This window comes from Pseudoliparis swirei, chromosome 20 (genome assembly GCF_029220125.1).
Source record: "Pseudoliparis swirei isolate HS2019 ecotype Mariana Trench chromosome 20, NWPU_hadal_v1, whole genome shotgun sequence".
NCBI lineage: Eukaryota > Metazoa > Chordata > Actinopteri > Perciformes > Liparidae > Pseudoliparis > Pseudoliparis swirei.
The window spans coordinates 24,865,508-24,875,273 of NC_079407.1; the positions used below are offsets into that span (position 1 = coordinate 24,865,508).

At 40.2% G+C, this 9,766-nt stretch overlaps 2 protein-coding genes across 3 annotated transcripts in view; both read left to right on the forward strand.

Moving 5' to 3' along the window:
* oafa (OAF homolog a (Drosophila)) overlaps positions 1 to 2,368 on the forward strand; it is a 21,344-nt gene extending 18,976 nt beyond the window's left edge. Inside the window, exon 4 of the mRNA XM_056441585.1 lies at positions 612 to 2,368. Within this exon, the coding sequence (XP_056297560.1) occupies positions 612 to 871 (260 nt within the window). The 3' untranslated portion in view covers positions 872 to 2,368. The remainder of the gene's footprint in view (positions 1 to 611) is intronic.
* A 1,396-nt stretch (positions 2,369 to 3,764) lies between these two features.
* On the forward strand, positions 3,765 to 8,745 carry tlcd5a (TLC domain containing 5a). Of its 2 annotated transcripts, XM_056441593.1 has the most exons (3): positions 3,765 to 4,076; positions 5,333 to 5,536; positions 6,543 to 8,745. In XM_056441593.1, exons 2-3 carry the CDS (start codon positions 5,341 to 5,343, stop codon positions 7,076 to 7,078), a joined length of 732 nt encoding a protein of 243 aa, XP_056297568.1. In that variant the 5' UTR covers positions 3,765 to 4,076; positions 5,333 to 5,340; the 3' UTR covers positions 7,079 to 8,745. The 2 variants fall into 2 exon arrangements, with proteins under 2 accessions (XP_056297568.1, XP_056297569.1); XM_056441594.1 differs by lacking the exon at positions 3,765 to 4,076 and having other exon boundaries at positions 4,091 to 5,536.
* Positions 8,746 to 9,766: the final 1,021 nt, after the last annotated feature.

Consider the following 9,766-nt stretch of genomic DNA (forward strand, 5'->3'; position numbering starts at 1 on the left):
GAGAACAATCCTCCCCTCTTACCGAGATTTAAACCATTGCTATCAGCAATTTAGTTTTTTTTAAAGGCCTTTTTTTTCAGTATTTTAATAGCAATGTAGTCCACCTTCTTCAGGCGGGGTACGGCTCTATTCCTCTTCACGCCGTCTCATGTTTACCTTCTCCTCTGTCTCTTTGTTTACATTCCCCAATCAATCATCCACACTTCTCTAAACTCGCCTCCCCGTTTACCGAGATTAAGACTATCTCTCGTCGGCAATTTCGTTTTTTAAAAGGCCTTTTTTGCTCCGCAGATTATTTTAATAGCAATGAAGTCCGCATTATTCAGGCCGAGGAGAATCCTGTAACGACGCCCCCATTGTGCGCCGACGGCACCGTTACAGGGGAAACAATGCCGGCGGTCACGGCCCACCGAGCACTCGGCATCATTATCAGCCGGGGAATCGCACTTGCATCTCATTTGCATAACAAAAGCTCCCCTTTCCCACTCCTCCGCCTCCCCTCCTTTTCCGCCGCTTCGCCCGCCGCCCCTTCCTACAGTATTGAAAAGAGAACGATCCCGATGACCGTCATGTGTCTGTCCCCCCCCCCCCCCTCACGTCCGTGTTTACAGGAGCGGACTCCTCCATGTTCGAGGCGCTGCCCCAGGCGGCGGAGGCGTGCCACTCCACCAAAGACCCGTGGCAGCCGTGTCTGTGCACGTACGGCCTGCGTCTGGAGTGGTACCCGTGTCAGCTCAAGTACTGCCGCAGCCGGGACGCGGCGGGCAAAGGCTCCGCCTACAAGTGCGGCATCAAGAGCTGCAGCAAGGGCTTCCACTTCACGTACTACGTCGCCCAGAAGCAGCTGTGTCTGTGGGACGAGGAGACCTAGCCGTGCGGGCGGGCGGGGTTCAGAACGACCAGAGAGAGAGGGCCTCGCGGGGTTCTCTCTCTCTCTCCGGCACCAAAAGCGATGCCGAGCTAGTCGAAGTAAACGCGGGGACACTCGGACATCGGTTTACGTGACGGGAAGTCGCTTCAGAGAATCCAGATGTTCTGGAAACGGGGGAAGAAAAAAAAAACATATTCAGGTTCCGATTGAGACCAAAAGCTTAAGAGGAAGGAGAGCTGCTGACCCCCTGAATTTAAAGTCTTTTTTTCCGGGGGGGGGGGGGGTAATAATTATCAACTATAATGTGACTTTGCAAAGAAGATGTCACTTTTGTGCCTTTTTCTTCTTTTTCTTTTTTTTGGAAGTTATCGTAGCAGATTACAGGCGGCAACAACAATAACCTCCCAAACCAGCGACGGTATGCACACCCGTGGATTTAGTGCATTTCAGATCAATTAACCAATTAAGCCCAGCGAAGGAAGAACAGAGTCTGACCGCAGGAGTCGTACCGGACATTTGGATGGTGGGAGTTTGACTTTCCTCTAAAGCTCTGTGAATGAAAGACAAGCGGTTTGTAGCCAGCGGACGAAAAGAAAACGCTTCTTCGATGCGGGCTGTTATTTATTTTGGTTGCAAAGTAAAATGATTGAGGACTATATTGTCGTATCTCGTGTTGCATATAAGCTCTTAGAGTCAAAAACAAACCACAGGTCCTCGGTAACGATAGGTATTCACACGCATTTCAAAGTGTTCTTGGTTTACAGAGAGTTTGGATCAACACGACAGATGTATTATATTCTTCTTAGGATCGCGGTAGTTCTGCTTGACCCTCGCCACTCACATCCTGTTTTTAAAAAAGTGCCAAATAAACCAAAGTCAAGGAGATTGCTGTCGAAAGAAGGGAGTAATGTTTCACTCTATCTGTGGTGGGTTTTTTTCCACGTCATGATTCACAAAAAAACTGGCCTTTAAAAAAAATATATATATACTGCCATCTTCTGGTTAAACAATGGCCTTGTTTATTATGTTTTAGTCGGTTCATCTCAGTTAAATGTCTAATTTATGCAACTCGAAACCCCCGGATAATATTTAAAGCGTAATTCAAGGAGCATTTTTCCTCTAACATGTTGGACCAAATTAAAATTTCTGTCCGTCTGATCTTTAAGAGAAGTTTAAAGTGTGACCTCCGTATTCATTTCAGTCGTTGCTGCCGTGTCAAAAGATTAATTTGTTGTGTTTTTGTGTGTCACGCTAACTAAAAAAGAACCAAACGTGTGGAACATTTCTATTTGTGACCTTTACTGGTGATGAAGTGCCTTAACATTTCCACTGATTTATATTTGATATGTAATTGTAGATCGAGTTTGTGAACATATTTTTTTCTATGAAAGAGTTTTAAATATGTTGTAAAAAGTTGGAGAAAATTAAGCAGTTTAGATAATGTACCATATATAAGAGTTTGACATGAATTTCAATAAAGTCTTTCTTTGCACTGCATATAGTATTGTATGTATTTGTAGGGGGGGGGGGCATTTCACATCTTAGACAATTTATAGTAGAAAGCTGACAAGAAATGAGTATGAAAGACATTAGAAAAGAGGCTGACTCCATTGTGGGGCCGTATAATCGATATCCTGAACCCCTTTGATGTTTAATTGTATTCATAACTTGATACTGCATTTTTGTGGAAAATATCTGGAAGGGGGGGCTGCATTGCTTGTCCATCTCATGCAGATATTATGTAATCCGCCACCATATCATCACTGGTTCTGACCCTCATTACACATGTAGGACCATTAGTAATTTTAATAAGTAATAAAATGATGTCTTTCTTTCATTAATATTGATAAGTAACAAAACAATGTCACTTTCATTAATATTGATAAGGAAAAAAAACGATGTCTTTCATTGATAAGTTATAAAATAATGTCACTTTGATTAATATTAATAAGTAATAAAACAGTCTTTCTTTCATTAATATTGATAAGTAATAAACTTTCATTAATATTGATAAGTTATAAAACAATGTCACTTTAATTAATATTGATAAGGGAAAAAAACGATGTCTTTCTTTCATTGATATTGATAAGTTATAAAATAATGTCACTGATTAATATTAATAAGTAATAAAACGATGTCTTTCTTTAATTGATATTGATAAGTTATAAAATGTCACTTTAATTAATATTAATAAGTAATAAAACAGTCTTTAATTAATATTGATAAGTAACAAAACTGTCACTTTGATTAATATTGATAAGTAATAAAACGATGTCTTTCTTTCATTGATAAGTTATAAAATGTCACTTTGATTAATATTGATAAGTAATAAAACGATGTCTTTCTTTCATTGATATTGATACGTTATAAAACTGTCACTTTAATTAATATTGATAAGTAATAAAACGATGTCTTTCTTTCATTGATATTGATAAGTTATAAAATGTCACTTTGATTAATATTAATAAGTAATAAAACGATGTCTTTCTTTCATTGAGATTGATAAGTTATAAAACTGTCACTTTAATTAATATTGATAAGTAATAAAACGATGTCTTTCTTTCATTGATATTGATAAATTATAAAATGTCACTTTAATTAATATTAATAAGTAATAAAACAATGTCTTTCTTACATTAATATTGATAAGTAACAAAACTGTCACTTTGATTAATATTGCTAAGTAATAAAACTGTCTTTCTTTCATTAATATTGATAAATTATAAAATGTCACTTTAATTAATATTAATAAGTAATAAATAATGTCGTTCTTTCATTTGTGTGAAGACCGTATGGTGTAATTCCTGCTTTTCACCACACGGTGTCGCCACTGCTCAAGAAGAAGATGAGGCCACTTCCCGTCGCTTTGGGGAGACAGCAAGTCGGACGGAAACGTACTTCTTCTCACGATTAAACATGAAATAATCCATCTTAATTACGTCATATAAGGGGGGGCAATAGACGCAGGGCTCGTGCATGTTAATTATACTAGTCGCGGCCACTAATAAAAGATGGCAGGGCGATAAGGATGCCGGATTAGGCTGCGCAGACGTCAGCAGGCACCGTGTCCGCTCACACACACCTGCGCGCTGCCTTTTGGACATTCTCCTGCAGAAGCGTCTTCACGGAAAAAGAAAGATGTCTTCACGGCAGACGGACACGCGCACGGTGTAAACACGGAGACGGTCGCATGTCCACGGTGAAGGTAAATGTCTCGTTTCGCTGCGTAATAACGACGCAGAAAGAGCTTTTTGAAACATTAGCTCGCGAGAGTGTTTTTAGCTAGCAGTGCCGGATGCAGCTAGCCCGGTAACTTCTGGAGTCGTCTCCCGGTGCAGAGCTCCTTCCCTCCGGTCCACCGGCACTCTGCCGCACGCGGATACGTCTGTGGTCGTGAAGTGTAGCCAGGTCGATAAACTGCATAATTAATAACTTATACGATATGTCTCTTATTGCTATGTAAAGAAAGCAGCTGTTGGAATGTGAGCTGCATCATCCCTAGCTTGCTTCTAGTTTGCATTTGCATTGTTCTTTTTAATTTAATTTATTTGTTGTCTTTGCGTGTTATATGTTGTACGTGTGTGTCTTTTGTTTTAGTTTAGTTGTTGTGTTTGTACTGTTTTGGACAAGTGTGTCACCTGTAGACATAATCACACCTATATTCTCTCATTCAAAAACTATCAAACTCGACCCATTGTTCTGATAAATAGTTTAGTTATTAATACTTTCTTTGTACATTTCAAGCAAAACAAAAATAGAAACATTTAAAACATTCCCTGCCTCTCGGAAAGTGGGGATTTAATGCTTCCTTGATACATAATAGTTAACAGTGCTCAGAACAAGCTATTTGAATACATCACATTGGGTTATAATGCCCACTTTTCACTTTTATTTGACATTTTTTACCGTAATCAGTCAAATAATTACCGTATTTTTCCTCCAGGTCACTAAAACTGCTGCGTTAAAAAACAAATAAAGTTCTTCTACTACATTTAGCAATATGGCTTTGCCTCCCTGACATCAGTCAACAGCAATACATTTTATTATCATTATCACATGCATTTAATTTAATAAAAGCTGAATTAATCTTCCTCCGTCCGAGGCCGCACACCCAGTGACCCCCTCATCTCATTTGGAAACTCTCTGAAGCCTTTTGGAGACTCCAGTGAGCATCTTGTGCCAGTGGGCTTGACCGTCTGCATGGTCTCACCTCCCCAGTGCCGACGTCACGGCGGCAGCAGAGACGTCCCCCTCACCCCACCAGACCAACTGTAGTGCTATTATAGTTCAAGCAAAAAAGGCTAATTGTTGCTCGATCACAAAGGAGTGCACAGTGCGAGACTCCGGACGCCGATGCGGTCGACGCATCTTTTTCTCTTTCTGTGTAATGGGATGAAAAGTTGTTTGTGAGAGAAGCTGTACGTCGGTTTAGTGTTGTTTTTTTTCTTTTCCCGTCTCCAGAAGAGAAGATGGCGCTGCTTGTGGTCGGCGCTCTCCTGTGCATCTCCTGTTGGGTCTCTCTCTACTTCCTCCTGTGCAACCTCAACGGGTCCCGGAGCTGCGAGTGGAACTGTCGCCTCGTCACGCTGGTCCACGGCATCCTGGCGGTCTGCATCACGGGCTACATCGGCTACGTGGACGGACCCTGGCCCTTCACTTATCCAGGTAGGACCCTCAACCCTCCCGTTACCTTCAAATGTACGAACGTCTTTTACCCTTTTTGACCACAGCAGTTAAAACCTACAGAAAATGATTAGAATTAATATTGTTTCCCAAGTTTAAGTGTCTTTGTTGACTACCTAAATAGCCCTTTAAATAAATTAAAAAGTTTATATTTCTTATATGTTTTACACAGTGAAAAAAAGCCTGGGGTCAAATTGACCCCAAAGAACACCGATGTGTACAAGTTGTGTTCAGGACATTGAAAACATATCATCATGTGAATTTTATGTTTTCCAAGTTGTCCCTAATAAATTAGGAAAAGTCATGAAATATGAAGCAGAAAAAATAATGTTAATCATTTTTTTTAGAGACGTCAAACATTGAATGGGGTCAAATTGACCCCAAAGGTAACAGGAGGGTTAATAACCCAAAGTGGACTCAAAGGATCAACACTATTGCTTGAAAGATGACAAATCGACACAGTTGCAGATTTATAACACCTCCATTTCTCTAAAGGAAAGCTCTTTAAGGGTTTTGTTAATCGCCTTTTTTTTTCTTGCCATTATAAGAGCGATATACGACTTCCTGCAGTACAGTATAGTTCAAATAACGCTTAAGAGGGTGTAGTGACACAGTCTGTTCCCACACTGCTTTGATACAGACAGGTTTGGGGAAGTAATCAACACAAGTGGAGACACCTGTAGGAACTGTCAGCATCAACTTTCAAGGCTTAATTTACTTCAGCTGCAAGTCGTTAACCCTTAATTACTTCTCTGAAAAAGGCCTTTTTGTATTACTCTCAAATGTACATTATTTTTCAGTTTTTGGTAACTATCATGGTCATGGAAATGTGGTTTAAAGTCCTGGAAATCTCTTGGTCAACATGTGTATGAACCCTGTCCTCAGAAGTGTTGTTAACATGTGTTGATATTCATAAAGTTGTGCTCCTTGATTGTTTTATCGTGTAAATATACAACCGTAATCTCGGTTTTTTTTCCGATTTTGCCAGGCACCAAGAACACTCCCCTGCAGATCAGCGCCATGCTGGTGAGCCTGGGCTACTTCATCTTCGACGTGGCCTGGTGCGTGTACTTCCGCACCGAGGGCCCCGTGATGCTGGCCCACCACACCGTGAGCATCCTGGGCATCCTGGTGACCCTGTGGCTCGGCGAGTCCGGCATCGAGTCGTGCGCCGTGCTCTTCGGCAGCGAGATCACCAACCCGCTGCTGCAGGCGCGCTGGTTCCTCAAGCAGACGGGCCGCTACGGCACGCGGACCGGCGACGTCGTGGACGTCCTGTTCGTGCTGCTCTTCGTGCTCATGCGCGTGTTCGTGGGCGGCACAATGCTGTACTGTGAGCTGAGCTCGCCGCGGCCCAGATTCTTCATCAAGTGCGGGGGCGTGGCCATGTACGCGCTCTCCTGGGTGTTCATGGTGGACATTGTTCGGTTCGCCGTGCGCAAGAGCAAGAGGTGGCAGAAGCAGAAGGCGGACCGGCGAGAGGCGGCGGTGGCGGCTAACGGGCACGACGGGAAGACGGACTGAAAAAGGAAACATTCGTTTGGGTCTTTTTCACTCTGGAAGTACAAAGAAAATCCTTATATATATTATTTTTTTTGGATTTGATGGTTCAAAGTCATAGTTTTCTATGTCTGTAAGGTCACACACACACACACACACCTGACTACTTTTTTATACACACACACACAGATGAAGTGACTGAAAAGGCCGAGAGCCTTCTGCACACTGAGAACAGATGTTTCTTTCATTCGCAGCCGTGAACTGTGGCCCAGTGGGACTCTCCGAAGGGAATCCCGACGTTAGGAAACGGGCCTTTTTCATGCGATATCCTCCCGTGTGAGACAGTTCCCGTCATTTAAAAAAAAAAAAAAAGGGGATTTGGTTACTTTTTTTTCTTTTCTTTTTTTATCCTGTGGGCTTTTTTTGTTTTCCATGCAAGGTAAATGAGATGTCAAAAGGTGAATTCAGGGAGATGAAGTTCTATCTGAGTTGTGGTGCACTCCAGAGAAACTGTGTGGTGTTTGATCGCTTTTGTTTAATCTATGACATCGCACCTCCTAAAAGCTTGCACAAAAACAATGTCCTTAATGTTACTTCCCTCGTGTAAACGGGGACGTCTCACTAGCTCTACACTGGTTAATTGTTACACTCCTTTTTCAGATATTTATGTTCACTCTGGGTACTTTATGTGGTGTATTAAGTTATGTGCGTTGTATAATTTCAAAAGATTGCCTCTGTACTAATGGCTCCTCCCACTGCATTAGCTCCTCCCACTTCATTCGATGGGAGTCGTGTTTAAGTCTCACAAAGATCTCGTCTGGCAGAGATTATTTATTGTGAGCTTCAGTTACATTTCTTTCAAATGTCACGTTGTCTTAATATTTGAGGCGGACACTGTCGGGATCCACCAAGAGGAACATTTGTGCAATCATGCAGCCATCTTTATGTTTTAGCCGCTAAAATGCCAGACAGTTATCAATTATGTATACTGTCAGTAAAATTGAAATAATACAAATATATAGAGTTATTTATTTGCAAAGTTCTGTTCTACTCATTTCAAGCATACTAACATAGAAAAATAGTTTATTTAGGGGATTTGTTTACATGTGAAGAGTTGTAATAGTATTTCATGTGTGATTTTTGGCTACATTTGCCAACATGTGATATTGATTATCAGAAAAATGTTCATCTCGATATTGATTTCCACTGTTGTCCAGACTGAACCCACACGTGCATTTTGGGATGAAAGCAGGTGGATTGAGATTAGTAGTAGTCCGCTCTGTGCCCGTCTAGAATGTTACTAACTACTAGGTTTTACCTTTTGTGCTCAGTCTTTACATTGTCTTTCTTTTTAATTATGACCTTATCTTGTTTATTGTCGTAATATTATTGGATATCCGCAGTAACGTATTAAATCACCTGCCATCCCTATATTTATATACAAAGTCTCGTTATCTTGTTGAATCTTCTGAGCATCACATTTACAAGGTAGCATAAATCTAACTGGTGTGTGCCTTGGTTATCTGAATGTTCTTTCATTATGTTTTGGTTGTTTATTTGTTGTCTCGTGCTGTAAACCTTCCTCCATGAAGCATATAGGCGTAACGAAGAACCGCTTTTAGTTTGGGGATTTTAATAATTTGTCTTTTTTGATCTATGAGTGACGTCAAATAAAGATGCGATGGATTGTTTGTATGCTTTTGAAATACATTTTTAAAACTACAGAGTTGAAATAATGAAAGCTAAAGAATCCGCTGCTTTTTGCATCATTACGTAACAACTGACACTTCGAGGTTTTATCGGACTGAGACTGCAGTTACCCGAACTGTCCACACGGTGGTGTCATCAATTATATATGAATGATCAATGAGGAAACATGAAGACAGTCGTTTGGCAATGCTAAAATATTACATAAAGAGGAAAAACAATATTGACAGCTGAACATAGTATCACATATATATTCTATATATACCATTATCAAAATGTGTAATTGTTATTGTCCTCAGCATGAATTCAACAGTGTATATATGTATTAATAGGAATAATAATGCATTAAATTAATATTTCTCTTCTCAAGTTACTCAGACACTATACATTAATTCCAACATCCTGAAATCTATAAGATCAAACTAAAATGACCATAAAAACAAAAAATGAAAACAATTACAACATAGAGCACACGCATATGTGTGCGTTAAATACATGATTTCATATGTTTTGTATACAATATATGGCATATATACTATATTTCTGTCCAGCATAGTGTTAGCTGCCAGAAATTAATAAACACAGTAACAAAAATATTCATAAACAGTGGTACGACTTTACACACTTGGGATAATAAATTGGGTTACAGGAAGACAAGTTTAGTAAAATAACAAAAACGCACAGCGACAGAAATTATAGAAACATATAATCAATGGACTGCTAGTGGGATCAATGAATATCAATGAGTATCATGTCTCTTTTTAAATGTGTACACTTGCACCGCAGTAGTCTGCAGATTAATCTGAAACTAAATAAATACACAGACATGAATGAAAGCCTCCAGCTGGACTTGTGAATTTATATTTCATTTTTCTGTCTGTTACACTCTTCTTCACACACTGAGTGTTTTCTCTCTGCGTCTTTATCTTTCAAGCTTTTCTCTGTGGATTAAGACCGTTTCATCATTGCTTGTTGACGATGGACTGGGAGTGGACCGTAAGCTGT